Here is a 17,482-nt window from a genome sequence, read left to right on the forward strand (position 1 = left end):
CTTGGCTCACCCTATGTAGGAAAAACATTTTCAGGTGCGGATGAAATACCTCCACCAAGGCTATTGCTTAGAAGGACTTGGAGTATGAGCTTCATTTTGTTAATTGTAGTATATGTTTTGTACAGGCTAAGGGCCTTTAACTGTATTGGATTTAAATCCACTTTTGTTTTAAGCAAGTATCGTCTTGGAAAGTTGTAAGCCTTTAGGGCATTTATTATCTATTTTACTTTCATATCTTATCTCTTGTTGTAACATATGCTATAGATTCAGAGTTATACTTGTGAATGTATACCTACATATGTTACCCTTGTACAAGTAATTGAGATCAATTGAATATAACTATTTCATCGCGGGCTATTATTTAATTAACATATTATGTGGGTTGTGGTCATTTATTTCGAGGCGTTACAAACCAAATCTCAAATTGATTATGTCAATAATCAATTGACCACAAAGTCTTTGAGCCACCGAAATTGTCTTGAATTTCAATCCTGAGCATGAAACTTCTAGCCATTAAAAACAATTTAAACAACCAAGAATAATGAGACAAAGAAGATAATGAACAAGAATTTGAACCAACAGTTAAAAATAAGTTTTGTCAAGAAAGGTATTGCCAAAACACAATCTTTTAGGATAAAATTCCTAACATTTGTGAAAACTTAGGTGATTATACGAATTTGTGTTTAATATACATATCTTTGTAAGATCACTTATGTACGTTCATGAAAATATACATAATTTTATATAGGATTGCATACGGTGTGTAATACACGCTAAATAATTTTTCAATGTTTATGATGTATAAACAAAAAATTCAGACCTAATTTTCATACACAATAATATGGGTTAATAAGAACTTTACTTGGTTCCAAGACTTTGCTTGGTTACAACAAAATAAGTTAGAAGCTCAATACATATAAAGCCTTGGGCTCGAAAAGAAAGTAAATACAAAATAAACAAAAGTGAGCTTCAACTCCACAGTCCTCTCAAACTAAGTCCTTGGTGGAGGCATATCGCCAACACCTGAAAATGGTTTTTCCCAAGTAGGGTGAGCCAAAGCCTAGTAAAGACAATCTAACACAATATATGAATCTTAACAAAGATATAAATATGAAGTGCATATACAATGCCTGTAACAAAATCATTTACAACTCTTTCGCAAAACCATGCCATGCCAAGTTTTGTATCACTATCCATGTTATCTTAACCCTTTTCTAATTTAATTCATTTTATCTCAATTCATGAGTTACCTTCATTTATTACAGACAATCAAACTGAGGATACAATTCAAAGGTTCTTGAATCAATATAATCATCGCAAAAACACTTCCATTTGTCATTTTACGAAAATTTCGTCCGCGGGAATCGGCACCCATGTATACATAATGTTTTTGGAACTTTCACCTCGGATGTACAGGCCAACTTAATTCAGTGAAGGCCATCCCCTTTCTCCTTCCAAACATGGAATACATTCCCTTTCTCCTCCTAAACATCATACATATACAATGTATTAAACACAGTCATATTCAATGACAATCAATAAGAGATTAGTTTCAATTCACCTAATTCTCATGTAATTTTTACAACAATCATGGCTATCCTCCATCGATAGCAAAAAATAAATATTTCTAAACAGATATACAATCTTTAAAATAGATAAATTATCCAAATTTTCATAGGTGGGAGGTAATACATACCTAACTCCACCATTTATATAAACATCCATCTAATTTCGTATTTTCGTTACCAATTTCATTATTTATACAAAATAATCCTTTAAGAAGTTTTAGGGCAAAACCCCATTTTCGTCCAACATCCAACCGATATGCCAAAATCAACAATCTCAACACCACACAACCTCATATCTACACTCATAATCATTCTCAACACATACACTTGAAAACCCCTTTTTTGATTTTCAACCAAAACCCTAGGTTTGTTCAAAATCACCTCAAGTTCCAATGTTTCTTACCCATCAACGAATAACCAAGTTAAAAACCATATGAGAGTGTAGAAAAATCCCTACCTCAAGTTTAGAAGCCGAGAGAGATAATGGAGACACTTCAAACACGCCAAAATCTAACTCTGTTCGGATGAGAATAAAGCCCTTGAGATGCTCTATCTTTTTATCAATGAGAGTAGGGTGTAGAAACCACTAAATCTAGGTGAAAAGTAGAGAGTGGAGCTTTAGATCTAGGGTTTTGAGGAAGACAGTTATGAAAAAGTGATGAAAAAGGGTGCTGCTGCGAACTGATATATGCACGGTCTACTCGAGTACAAGAAATGACGCTCGAGCATCAAACACAACAAGTTGTTCTGCTCGACCACAGAATACACACTTCTAGTAGTTTTACAGAGAACAGACCATCGCTCAAGCGCAAGAAAGGCAGCTCAAGCATAGAATATTCTCCTCTAGTAGTTTTGCAGACCTGCAAAAGTATTGAGAGTTTGCAAAGCCCACTCGAGTGCAGAAAGTGCCACTCGAGTGGAAGAGCAAAAATCTAGGCAACAAAAAATTGAAATCTAAGCAACCAACCTATTCTAAACATGCTCCAACCAACTCAAAAGCCAAACTCAAGTAAAAATAAAGGGGAAAAGATAAGAACAACACTTGGAAACCATAAAACCCAAGTTCCAGAATATCAAATGGGTTTGGTCAAAAACCGAAATCACTATAGCTTTCCCCCCTTAAAGAATTTTGTCTCCGAAATTTCAAAACAAGTTTTAAAGCTAAGTTAAAACGAACTACAACCATAATGGCAATCATTCAACTCCATCACCTTCATCCATTCTTCGGTCATTCAATATCATCAACATGATAAATAAATTCTCAATACTGGGTACAAATTCGTATTTCCAAAACATGTACAATGATCATAATAAACTCACATTTCCAAAACATAAACAACATATACAATGTTTCTATATCTTATTAACATAACAACAATACAACACATGATCAAACATTAACAAACAAGTCCGGATACTTTTCACAGACTTCCAACTCATGTTTCCAAGTTGCTTCCTCAATCTTGTGATATTTCCACAATACCTTAACCAAGGGAATTGTCTTGCCTCGCAAGACTTGATCTTGGGTATCCAAGTCCCTCACCGGCCTTTCTTCGCATGAGGCATCCTCATCTACCTCTAAGTCGATCCAATCCAACACGTGCGATGGATCTGGCTCATACTTTCGAAGCATGCTAATATGAAACACATCATGAACCCCGGAAAGTTGTGGCGGTAGGCCAAATGATGAGCTACCTCTCCAATCCATTCAAGGATCTCAAAAGGCCCAATGAACCGAAGGGACAACTTCCCACTCTTTCCAAACCTCATCAAATCCCTCCTAAGTGATATCTTCAAAAAGACATGATCTCCCACCTCAAAAGACAAGGGTCTCCTCCTACGGTCGGCATAACTCTTTTGGCGGCTCTGGGCCGTAACCAACCTCTTACTGATAAGTGTAACTTTTCCCATCATTTCTTGGACTAACCTTGGACCCAACATTGGTGCATCACCCACCTCAGCCCAACACACTGGAGATCTACATGGTCATTCGTACAAAGGCCTCAAACGGTGCCATGCTAATACTCGACTAGAAGCTATTGTTATAGGTAAATTCTACTAAGGGCAAATGCCTCTTCGACGACCCATTAAAATTGAGAACACAACCCTGAAGCATATCCTCAAGGATCTTAATCGTATGCTCGGACTCCCCATTAGTCTGAGGATGATACGCAGTGTTAAAGATCAATCTCGTGCCCAACGCACTTTGTAGGCTTTGCCATAACCGAGCAATAAAACACGAATCTCTATCCGAAATGATCGTCACAGGGACTCGGTGCAACCTCACTATGTCCCTAATATAAAGGTTAGTAAGATGATCTACCGAGTCACTAACACGCATAGAAATAAAGTGCGCCGACTTAGTCAATTGGTCCACTACCACCTAAATAGCATCACTACCCCATTGAGTCCTCGGAAGACCCACAACAAAATCCATCGTGATATGCTCTCATTTCCACTCAACTATAGGCAAGGGTTGCAATAAATCTGCTGACCACTGATGCTCAGCCTTCACTTGTTGACAAGTAAGGCACTTACACACAAACACAGCCACATCTTTCTTCATACCTCCCCACCAAAATTGGCGACAAAGGTCGTGATACATTTTTTTCCCTCTTGGATGCACCGCAAGGCGTGAATGGTGAAACTCTTGGAGTACTTCCTCTCAGCAAGACTTTGGCATGAAAAGGTCACGGTACCTCACACTCAAGTCGGGATACATGTTCAAGCCTCTTTCTACTTTCTTACTAGAAATTTTCTCTCGACGAAATTCTACCTCAAGGTCACCCTTCTGTGCTTCTAACACTCGGTTCACAAGTGTAGGTTGTGTAACTACCAAAAACAAGGTTGTACACTCAATAACTTCGCTAAGATGCAAGGCAAACTCCCTAATAGCACCTAGCATCTCCCATTCCCGGATGACAATACAAGCTACACTGATAATAGATTTCCTACTCAATGCATCAGCCACAACATTGGCCTTCCTAGATGATAATGTAATTCAAAATCATAATCCTCTATAAACTCCATCCACCTCATCTGCCTCAAATTCAAGTCTTTTTGGGTAAATAAATATTTCAGACTCTTATGATCAGAAAACACTTCAAACTTCTCACCATACAAGTAATGCCTCTAAATCTTCAAGGCAAAAATCACCGTCGCTAACTCGAATTCGTGAGTAGGGTAGTTCCTCTCATGAGTTTTCAACTATCGCGAGTCATAAGCTACTACCTTCCCCTCTTACATTAATGCACAACCCAAACCTTCCCGTGAGGCATCATAATACACCAAATATCCCAAATCCTTCTCCGGGATAATCAATACTGGAACAGTGGTAAGTCTAACCTTAAGCTCCTAAAAAGACTTCTCACAAGTCTTATTCCACACAAACCTAACTCCCTTCCTCGTCAGTCTAGTTAACGGTGAGGCTAATCTAGAGAAATCATTCACAAATTGACGATAATACACGGCCAACCCAAGAAACTACGAATCTCAAAAGCATTCTTACGTTGCTCTCAATCTTGTATTGCCTCTATCTTGGATGAATCTACAGTCACCCCTTCTCCAGATACTACATGGCCTAAGAACTTAACTTCTCTTAGCCATAATTCACACTTCCTAAACTTAGCATATAGTTTATGGGCTCTAAGTAACTCAAGCACCACTCGCAAATGCTCTTCATGCTCCTTCTCAGAGGGTGAGTAAATCAAGATGTCATTCACAAAAATGACCACAAAACAGTCTAGGAATTCACTAAAGATCCTCCTTTAGTGAGGCCCTCGCCTGAGAGAAATAATACCATGACCCATTGAATTAATTGAAACACAAAGATCTCTGATGTTAGACCTTAGTGGTCTATATTGAATTACCCGTTGTGTTTTTATTGTTTGACCCATTGTGGTCCCAATGAATTGACCTTGATGGTCCCATTGGTTTCAGCATATTGTTATAATGATACTCTACTGGATGTTATCAAGTAAATTGATTCAAATGGATATTGTTAACACAAACGATCGATATGATTTAATATATGAATTGTTTTGGAACTATAAGACATGTTTATATTAAGATGGATTTCATTCATTAACCTCTTTATTTTGGTATTACTCACTAGGCTCTAGCTCACCCCTCTCCCTTATATATATGTAGGTGTGCATCAGAAATATCAGTGTTAGTTTGCTTTAGAGTTCGCCCGTTTTGTCAAGCCATCCGAAGATGTGCCTCCATGTTGAGGCTTTAACCTTTGTTTTTGACAAGCTTGTTAAGCTTTATTTTGTCAAAGTCTTATATGTATGAGTTGAGATGTATAAGATATGCATTTGTGTATATATATTGAAGTGTGATGTGAAATGTTTTTAAGTATTTCAGTTTATCATATATGCACAGCCCAATGGACAATATTATTTTTATTTTACTTCCACTTCAGGACCTAATATTATTTAAATATTTTAAAATTTTGTGTTTGAGGCCATAGGTAATCTATAATTACATGCCGGTCACCACTCTAACCTCTAGGGACAGGTTGGTGTCGTTACAAAATAAGTGATGGTTTTTACACAAAAAATTCTAGAGTTTTTTTTCTTTTCCCTTTTGCTAGTCTCCTTCCTTGGTTTTGTTAGAGAGAGAGAGAGAGAGAGTCCAACAAATATTCAAGTTCGTCGGAGTTGCTCCAGTGACTACTACTGTAGCAGACACTTAACCATTGTATCTTAGAAGATAGAAGCCAACAGACCTCCAGCACTACCAGTGAAGTAGCGAATTTGTTTTAAGGATACTGTGTCAAATACGGGTCTCGGTTTGCATTCCTTATTTTTTGTTCTTCAATTTTTAGATTCAATCTATTTCTTGTATGTAAATCTTATTTGTCATTGTTACTAATTTGTTCTTGTAATTTAATTTTTCCGGAATCTATCTTGTAATCTATTCCATGTTGTAATTTGTTTTCAAGTTTTGTAATTCCTTTAAGAATGAAAATATATATATATATATATATATATATATATTATCTTATCTATTTTATTTATCTTAAAAATACCAACGTTAAGAACATAGTTAACTTTATTTCAATCTGAAGGATACACAAACAAAGATAATACGTCATCACCATGACCCATAGAGGGCTACAAACAAGACATTTATTCTTAATACATAAAACTTGGAAATACGAAGGAAGAAAAATAATAATGAAACCATCATTGACCATGATCCATCCATCCACAGGACTGGACTAGTTGTTTTAGAGAGCAGCTTCGTTTGGTGAGGCATAATACAACAACTCCTTGTTGGCTTCAACTATGGCCATGTCCTCTTCAATTAGAGCCAACCAAATTTCTACTCCCTCACCATCTCTTGTATCAAACAATGTAATTCCAGGTGCGTGAATAGAACCCTGAGCAGCAATCCCCATCCATGTCGGCTTCCCCCATCCAAAATCCGCTTCGTATACAGGAAATCCACACCAGCTGCTATGGTAATACATCTCAATTCCATATTCCTTCTTCGCCTGCTGTGTTACCTTGGTCGACAAATTATTGTTCTGCATGACAGACTCTTCAACCCCTTTCCTCAACTTACACACCAACCCCGACATGTCTGTTACTTCACTCTCGTAGTCATCGTCATCGTTATCAATTATTATCTGGAACATTCCTAATACATTTCCAACGCTATGTTTTGGCAAAGGTGGTATAAGCTTTGACCGCAAGTTTATCGCTCCCATCAGCGCATAGGACTTTCGAGTCCCACCAAATCTTGATCTGGATGCAGCCAGTGCGCATTTCCAAACGAGCGCTGTGACAGCCTCGACACGTGTGGGTTTTGGCACGCTCGTGCTGGCAGTTTTGGCCTTGAGGTCAGCGAGTTTTGAGGCATCGACCACAAACTTCTTTGAAACGACTTTTGGGCCTTTTCCACTGAATGTTAACGATGTAACTGGGCAGTCCTCTATTGGGGGGAAGCGTGAGGAGACAGCAGTGAAATCTGGGACTACGGTGTTGGGGGATCCAAGAGCAATTTCAGACCAAGCCTTGATAAATGAGGAATAGAAGGCTCCATCACTGATCTTGTGGGAAACTTGCACGGCAATAGCCACTCCGCCGCATGGAAAAAAGTTGACTTGAACGCGTGACAGGGGGGCATTGTTATAATCTGTGGGTTCGGGTGGAGCCAAAGCGACCGTGCCTTGATTGCTGGGTCGTTCTCGTTCAAAAATGTCGGAGACACGACAGTTGTTGATGACACGAGCTTCAAAAAAATCAACCCCCTCATCGTTGCAAACGACTGAGAGATTGTTTTTCAATCTTCCAGCAAGTGGGTAGAAGTGAGTGAGGGTTTCAGATAGCGAAACCTTTAGACGTTGGGATATTTCACGGAACACATCATCATATTTATCACCGTTGTCATCACCACCACCAAAGGTAGCATGAGTAGTACTGGGGGCATAGAAGAAAGCCACTGGTAAGTAAAGAAATGTAGCGTGCTGGTCTCTAGATGAGAGCTTGTGGGTTCTAAGGTGATGGGGAGTGGGAGAAGATGGCTTGATGGTTTCTCTAGAAATTACGTCAACTTTAACCTCCATGTTGCCTCTAGTTGGCTGCTTGCCTCTATTTGGTTGGCTCTATCTTGCTACTTCAATTTAACTCACTCTAAAAGACTCGGGAATAAATGGGGGATTCCTTTTATTTTATTTTATTTTATTTTTTATTTTTTTATTTATTACTTATTTGTTATTGAGATTGCTTGTAGATTGAATGGGATTATTTGGGACCACACCAGCCACCCAAGTTGCTAATGATTACTGGAAGGAAAATGACCTGCAAGTCTATTTTCTAAATATATTTTTAAAGTATAATAATGTGTAAGTGATATAATTGGTTAATGATTAAGAAAAATATGAGATAAAATATTGTCATAAATATCCTAATTGATTGACATATCATTGAGCTTGAAAAATGAATCTAATTTTTAGATTTGAACAGTAATGCTCTTAATGCAATGTTTTATCATTTTTTTTATTACCATATTTGGTTAGTTTTCTATTTATTGTCTGACATAAAAAAAAAAGAGTATAAAATAGATTGGTTAATGATTACAGAAAATTATAAAGAAAAATAGTTGTTTTAAATATTTTAGTAGACTTGTTGAGGATATTAAATCAGTTTCCTCTCCATCAGACCACACTAGTTTTACACAACTCAAAATTAGCTCTACTAGCTCCTCACAGAGTCAAAGCAGTCCCTCAATATCAGTTCCTAGTTGAAGTAGCTCAGGATCTAGTCCAACTGCTTTGTTATCAACACCTATGGTGGTTAGAAAATTTGTTAGGGATTCTGTTGCAAGTCGTTAGCACGTGTGCTAGTTTTTTGGAATAGTTAGTTAGAATATTAAATACATATCTGTTGTATAGATTTAGTGAGATGTATAAATAAACAATAAACTCATATTTTTTACATGGTATCAAAGCTATACAGCTCTTACGAGCAAGATAACTAAGGCTACCACTACGTCTCTGTCTTCTTCAATTCCATCAAAGCTGACTCTTCTAATCTCAAATCTATCTTCATATGTTACTGTAAAGCTGGATTCAACAAATTTTATCATCTAGAAAAGTCAGATCTCTAACATCCTTCGAGCCACCAATATTCTCGGCTATGTTGATGGTATTGTTTCTTGTCCTTCTTCTACAATCTTTGATGACACTGGTATAGAATCTGCTAATCCGGAGTTTCTTCAATGGAATTTAATTAATGCACATTTACTGAGTTGCCTTACTGCTACGTTATCTCCTTCCATTTACTCAACTATTCTTCAGTTTTATCACTGTGCTACAGTTTGGTATGCACTCCATAAGAAATTCACTTCGCTTTCACGATCACATATTCATCAGCTCAAGAATACATTGAACTATGTTGCTAAGAAATCTGATTCAATGGAGGAGTTTCTCTCAAAGATTAAAGAGATAGTTAATCAGTTGGCTCTTGCATTAGTGGTTATTGATGATGAGGACCTTGTTTTGTTAACTTTGAATGGTCTTCCAGATGAGTTTGATGCCTTTAAAACTACAATCCAAGGTTGATCGGGTGCTATCTCAATGGAAGAATTGTCTTCTCTTTTGTGTTCTGAAACAGTTCATATGACGTAAAGACTAAGAATTGTCAAATCCAACAGTTGCATTCTCCTCAGCAAAAAGTTTTTCTCCTCATCTTCTACTTATTTTCAACCTAGAGGACATACCTTTGGCCAATCAAAAGGTCGAAACTATTTTCGAGGTGGCAGAGAAAGAAGATTTTATGAAGGCATTGGCAATGGTTGATTCTCTAGCAATTCTACTAGAGGTAAAGGAAGCTATTCTTCCTCTCATTCTCAGTCTTCTCCAGCTTGTTAGATTTGTGGTAGATTTGGTCACTTAGCTCTTGATTGCTGGCATCGAATGGACTCTCATTATCAGGATTCACATGCTATGCCTAATTCTACACCTAGAGCTTTTGTTACCTCCTCTTCTGATGCATCTTCATCTGTATTCCCAGGTCCATGGTATTTGGACTCTGCTGCTACTGATCACATTACTAATGATTTGTCTAATCTTACATGTTATCAACCCTATCAAGGTGCCAACCAAGTTACTATTGGAAATGGAAATTCTATGCCTATTACTCACCCAAGGCTCCCATGTCCCCAATATCCTTGTCCCTCTGTCCCAAATCACTCACAACTATTGGATATGTCTTGAGATTCTTAAATCTTGGGATTCTCATATGATTCAATGGTTGTGAATGATTTGGGATAGGGGGACAGGAATATTTGGGGACAGGGGATCCTTGCTCCTACTACTCACACTGGTAATGGAATTTCTACTTACTCCTTACTATTCCTTCCACCTTAACAATATTCTTCATTCACCATCTATTTCTTCCAATTTCGTTTCAGTTCAAAAACTAGCACAGGATAATCATTGTGTTATTTTTTTTTTTTTATTTATGAATCTACCTTTGTGGTCCAAGATAACTATACCAAGAAGGTTCTTAACAAGGGAACTAACATCAATGGTCGTTGCCATTTACTTCCACCTGCAGTTGTTTCATTTGATCCATTTGAGTCACAAGCATACATGACTACTTCTCCTAAACCTAGTCTTGATTATGCTAATATTTGGCACAATAGATTAGGACATCCTTCATCATTGAAGTTTCATCATCTCAAGTATCATTTGAAGCTAAAATCTGTTAATTGTGTTAGTCAAGATTGTGTAGATTGTTGTGTTGCAAAAAGCCATAGGCATCCTTTTCAATTATCAAATTCAACTGCAAATAAGGCCCTTTCTCTCATCCATAGTGATGTATGGGGCCCTTTCCATTCCTCTTCTACTTTCAACTATTATGTCATTTTTGTTGATGAATTCATCATACAAAAGTGAAGTATATGACAAATTCTTGGAATATAAAGCCTATGCTGAGAAATAATTTGAGACTGTTTTGAAAATTCTTAGAACAGATGGAGGTACTGAGTATTGTAATTCTAAAATGAAGAATTTTCTTTTAACACATGCTATTGTTCACCAACATTGATGCCCATATACTCCACCTCAAAATGGCACTACTGAAAGGAAGCACAAACATATCATAGAAACTACTATCTCCTTACTTCATCACTCCTCTGTGCCTCTCAAATTCTAAGTACAGGTCCCTTGCTCATACTGTAGCTGAATTAGCTTGGATTGGTATGCTTCTTCAAGACCTGTCTATTTCTTCTCTCGTGCTTCCTACTCTCCAGTGTAATAATGTCTCTGTTATTGCTTTAGTATCTAATCCTGTGTTTCATTCCCGTTCTAAACACATCGAAGTCGACTGTCATTTTGTGCGTGATCAAGTTCTTACAAAGAAGTTGATCCTTCAGTATATTCCCACAATTGATCAATTGGTAGACATCTTTATCAAGCCTCTCTCAGTGTCTCAATTTTTATATCTCAAAGCCAAGCTCATGCAGTTTCAGCATCACCCAATTCGCTTGTAAGGGGATGTTGGGGATATTAAATCAATTTCCTCTCCATTAGACCACACCAGCTTTACACAGCTCAAGAGTAGCTCTACCAGTTCCTTATAAAGTCAAAGTAGTCCCTCAACATCAGTTCCTAGTCGAAGCAGCTCAGGATGCGGTTCAACTGCTGTGTTATCAACACTTATGGTGGTTAGAAAGTTTATTAGGGATTCTATTGCAAATCGTTACCACGTGTGCTAGTTTGTTAGAATAGTTAGTTAGAATATTAGATACATATCTGTTGTATAGATTTAGTGAGATATATAAATAAGATACTCTGTATCATTATATTAAGAAAAACAATAAACTCATATTTTCTACATGGTATCAAAGCTATACAGCTCTTATAAGCAAGATAACTAAGGCTACTACTGCATCTCTGTCTTCTTCAATTCCATCAAATTTGACTCTTTAGATCTCAAATCTATCTTCATATGTTACTGTAAAGTTGGATTCAAAAAATTTTATCATCTGGAAAAGTCAGATCTCTAACATCCTTCGAGCCACCAATATTCTCGGCCATGTTGATGGTACTATTTCTTGTCCTTCTTCTATGGTCTTTGATGATACTAGTATAGGATATGCTAATCCAGAGTTTCTTCAATGGAATTTAATTGATGCACATTTATTGAGTTGCTTTATTGCTACGTTATCTCCTTCCATTTACTCAACTATTCTTCAATTTCATCACTGTGCTGAAGTTTGGTCTACACTCCATAAGAAATTCGCTTCTCTTTCATGATCACATATTCATCCGCTCAAGAATAAATTGAACTATGTTTCCAACAAATTTGATTCAATGGAGGAGTATCTCTCAAAGATTAAAGAGATAGTTAATTAGTTGGCTCTTGCATTAGTGGTTATTGATGATGAGGATCTTGTTTTGTTAACTTTGAATGGTCTTCCAAATGAGTTTGATGCCTTTAAAACTACAATCCGAGGTTGATTGGGTGCTATCTCAACGGAAGAATTATCTTCACTTTTGTGTTCTAAAGCATGTCATGTGGACGTAAAGACTGAGAAATTGTCAGAACCAACAATTGCATTCCCCTCAAGTAAAAAGTTTTTCTTCTCATCTTCTACTCATTTTAAACCTAGAGGACATACCTTTGGCCAATCTAGAGGTTGAAACTATTTTCGAGGTGGCAGAGAAAGCAGATTTTATGAAGGCAATGGCAATTTTTGATTCTCTAGCAATTATACTAGAGGTAAAGGAAGATATTCTTCCTCTCATTCTCAGTCTTCTCCAGTTTGCCAGATTTGTGGTAGATTTGGTCACTTAGCTCTTGATTGCTAGCATCAAATGGACTCTCATTATCAAGATTCACATGCTATGCCTAATTCTACACCTAGAGCTTTTTGTTGCCTCCTCTTCTGATGCATCTTCATCTGTATTCCCAGGTCCATGGTATTTGGACTCTACTGCTACTGATCACATTACTAATGATTTGTCTAATCTTGTATGTTATGAACCCTATCAAGGTGCCAACCAAGCTACTATTAGAGATGGAAATTATGTGCCTATTACTCGCCCAGGGCTCCCCTATCCCCAATATCCCTGTCTCCCTGTCCCAAATCACTCATAACCGTTGGATATGTCTTGAGATTCTCACATCTTGGGATTCTCATATGATCCAATGGTTGTAAGTGATTTGGGACAGGGGAACAAGAATATTTGGGGATAAGGAATCCTTGCTCCTATTACTCATACTGGTAATGGAATTCTACCCACTCCTCACTATTCCTTCCAACTTAACAATATTCTTCATTCACCACCTATTTTTTCCAATCTGGTTTCAGTTCAAAAACTAGCACAGGATAATCATTGTGTTATTATTTTTTTTTTTTTTATGAATCTACTTTTGTGGTTCAGGACAAGTATACCAAGAAGGTTCTTAACAAGGGAACTAACTTGAATGGTCTTTACCATTTTCTTCCACCTGCTATTGTTTCATTTGATCCATTTGAGTCACAAGCTTACATGACTACTTCTCCTAAACCTAGTCCTGATTCTGCTATTATTTGGCACAATAGATTAGGACATCCTTCATCATTGAAGTTTCATCATCTTAAGCATCATTAAAGCTAAAATCTGTTAATTGTGTTAGTCAAGATTGTGTAGATTTTTGTGTTGCAAAAAGCCATAGGCCTCCTTTTCAATTGTCAAATTCAACTATAAATAAGCCTCTTTCTCTCATCCATAGTGATGTATGGGGCCCTTACCATTCCACTTATACTTTTAACTATTATGTCATTTTTGTTGATGAATTGAGTGAGTTCACTTGGTTATATCTATTATCTTACAAAAGTGAAGTATATGACAAATTCTTGGAATTTAAAGCCTATCCTGGGAAATAATTTGAGATTGTTTTGAAAATTGTTAGAACAGATGGAGGTACTGAGTATTGTAATGCTAAAATGAAGAATTTTCTTTTAACACATGGTATTGTTCACCAACATTGTTGCCCATATACTCCACCTCAAAATGGCACTACTAAAATGAAGCACAGACATATCATAGAAACTACTATCTCCTTACTTCATCACTCCTCTATGTCTCTCAAATTCTGAGTACAACTCTCTTGCTCATACTGCAGCTAAATTAGCTTGGATTGGTATGCTTCTTTAAGACCTATCTATTTCTTCTCCCGTGCTTCCTACTCTCTGGTGTGATAATGTCTATGTTATTGCTTTAGCTTCTAATCCTGTGTTTCACTCCTGTTCTAATTACATCGAAGTCGACTGTCATTTTGTACGAGATCAAGTTCTTGCTACGAAGTTGATCCTTCAGTATATTCCCACCACTGATCAATTGCCAGACATCTTTATCAAGCCTTTCTCAGTGTCTCAATTTTTATATCTTAAAGCCAAGCTCATGCAGTTTCAGCATCACCCCATTCGCTTGTACAAGGATGTTGGAGATATTAAATCAATTTCCTCTCCATCAGACCACACCAGCTTTACACAACTCAAGAGCATTTCTACCACAAAATAATATATAAGCTTACTTGCTAGATCTATTTTGAAGACTCAGTGGTATATAAAAAAAAATAAAAAATAAATAAAAAAAATTGATTGATGATCACACAAGACATGAAAAAGAGTTGTTTTAATATTTCAATAAATTAACACATTGTTAAATTTGAAAATTGAATCTAATTTTTAAATTGGAGTACTACGGCTCATATGAGCCACGCACTAATGTCTAACAATAAAAAGGAAAAAAAAAAGAAAAAAAAAAGTAATTGCATCAATGACTGGGAATTTGATACATCATATTCTAATAATATTCGATAAAAAGATGTGGCAAATTGAAAATATATATATATATATATATATGATATTTTGCCAATTATTACGGATGGTTTTCAAATGTTTTTTAACCTCTTAAAATTAAAGGAAAGTGACTATTCACCGTATAATATAAATAATAAAATTATTTCTCTTTTTAATGATTATTTATTGTCTATCTAATAATTAAAATATTTGAATGTGTTTGGCTTGCTTATTCAGTGAGAAGAGTTCGGTTCACTACAAGAATTTACACATTTGGCGACCACTTTTGCCGACCAAAAAAATTTTAGTCCCAAAAAAATCACATTTGGCGACCAAATATTAATTAGTCGCGAATGATCATTGTTTTTGGCGACCAAATATTATTGGTCGCAGAAGGTTATATTTTGGCGACCAAAAAATGAGTTGGTCGCAGAAAGTGGTATACTTTTCCCGACTAACTATAAATTTGGTCGCGGAAGGTCACATATTTTTTGGCGACCAAAAATAAAAATTTATTTTCAGCAACCAAAAAAAATTAGTCGCCAAATTTGTATTTTTAGCAACCAATATTTTAGTCGCCGTTGATTGAGATTTGGCGACTAAAAAAGTTTGTCGGCGGAGGTACTTTTTCTGCGACTAATTTGGTTTTTTGGTCGCCAAAAGTTTGGGAGGGAAATTTGAACAACCAAGAGGAGGGAAATGAAATTTTTTGGCGACCAAAAAAATTTGGTCGCCAATCAAAAAACGACGTCGTTTTGTACCTGCAAAACAGAAAAAAATAAATAAATAAATAAAGGCAAATCCAGTGAGTAGCCTTTGTGTATGTGAGGCCGATTTGAACCCTTCTTCCTTTGTGGAATCTATGGAAGGGTTGACGAGTGATATTATCGCGATGAATGAAAGAGAGAAAGGGGTTGCATCGTTGGGGTTAGCTTCGGTGGAGGTTGCACAGGGGGATCCGTTTCGGCGAGTTACTCAGTCGAAGCCCTTTGAGGAGTGAAGAGAGGTATGAAGGCTTCCATGTCTGGTGTGGATCGAGAGTTTCTGATCCGTGTGATCTTACCCAAGAGGAAACCCTAACAGCTTCTGCCCTAAATCTTCTCTGTTATACTCTAACAACTTCTACCCTAACAACTTAATCGTATGGAGTTGGTGGTGGTATGGCTGATTCGAAGGTTTACACACCTATTGGAGGTCGATCTGGGTTAGGTGGTCGTGGAGGAAGTGGAGGTAGAGGCCAAAATCCTGTGGCCCTGAATCCTGAGTTGAGAGAGAGAGAGAGAGAGAGAGAGGGTTACAGAGAAGATGGGAGGACAAGGGAGAGAAGGGGATTGGGAGTGCGGTGGATGCAGGAACCGCAACTATGCCTTCAGGTCCTTCTGCAACAGATGTAAGCAGCCCCGCCTTCTCGTCGACACCAAAACCCCCGCCGATTCTAAATGGCTCCCCTGTATCGGCGACTGGATCTGCACTGGTATACTCCCCTCCTCCTTTCTTATCACTTTGATTATGTGTATATATATATGTATGTATATATCCTCGTAGTGGTGACTGGAATTGGTTATGGGGATCTAGTGACTAGGGTTGAAAATTTTGAGTCTTTTTGGGTATACAAATTTAAACTGACCGCATTGCCAATTGGGTTTTTCGGGTTTGCAAGTTTGTTTGCTAGTGTTTGTTTGGGGTTATAGGACTACATAATTGATACCCGACAATGGTAAAAAACTAATAATATGCTTGTGCGTTTGTCAAAAATTAAGTCTTATCCCTATTCCTGGGTGTTTGGCTTTAAACACTGTTGGATTAGCTAATTTGGTTGCGGGTAATTCTTAACCCCTTTTTCACATTCTCTCTCTCTCTCTCTTTGTTGATTACATGGTCACTGTTATATTATATCAAAATTATACACTGGTGCCTGGGTATGGTGAGCAAGTTTTCATTCACTTCAATGGACAAGTGCAACTAAAGTGCTAGTTGAATTGAGTAGGATACATTGACAAGTGCGGAATATATGTAAATGGATGGAATTAGTAGATGCCATGATTAGATGGGGAATTGCTTTTATTTGTTTATGAGAAACTAAATGGGTTGTGAAAAAATTTAGGAAAAATGAAAAAATATTGGAAAAGAGAATTGCGGAAATGGAGTGTAGACAATTGTAGATAAAAAGTAAAAAATCTAAAAGAAGAAATGTTTGGTTAAAAAGAAAAGGAGAGAATATGAGTGAAATTAGTGTTAGGAGAAGAGACACTAAATATAATTAATGCCTATGCAGTTATGTTCCCCAAATAGGATTAGATGAATCTATGGAACGATAATTTTGGGAGGATTTGAATTGGTTAGTACATAGGATACCTAGCAAAGAGGGATTTTTTTTATAGCCGTTGATCTTAAGTTTATTAAAATATTTGTCCTTGGGGACACAAAGCTCAATCAAGGTTGTGTTTCTATTAATTGCTACCGTTTCAATAAACCTTATACATTCCTATGTGTCCTCATATTGAACTTTGTAGATATCATGGAGTGTTAAGGATACAAATATTTGAACTGCTGGCTTTTCCTTTTCTCACTGATGGTATATTTACCTTTCAGGTTTCTTTGCACAT

General features: G+C 36.9%; 1 protein-coding gene across 1 annotated transcript; it reads right to left on the minus strand.

Annotated features, from left to right (window-relative positions):
* Positions 1–6,608: 6,608 nt before the first annotated feature.
* On the minus strand, positions 6,609–8,224 carry LOC114282424 (akuammiline synthase 1). Its single transcript, XM_028225096.2, has one exon. The coding sequence runs from the start codon at positions 8,143–8,145 to the stop codon at positions 6,805–6,807; it is 1,341 nt and encodes a 446-aa protein (XP_028080897.2). The 5' UTR covers positions 8,146–8,224; the 3' UTR covers positions 6,609–6,804.
* Positions 8,225–17,482: the final 9,258 nt, after the last annotated feature.

Source organism: Camellia sinensis, chromosome 12, assembly GCF_055761805.1.
Source record: "Camellia sinensis isolate YWXY chromosome 12, ASM5576180v1, whole genome shotgun sequence".
NCBI classification, from domain to species: domain Eukaryota; kingdom Viridiplantae; phylum Streptophyta; class Magnoliopsida; order Ericales; family Theaceae; genus Camellia; species Camellia sinensis.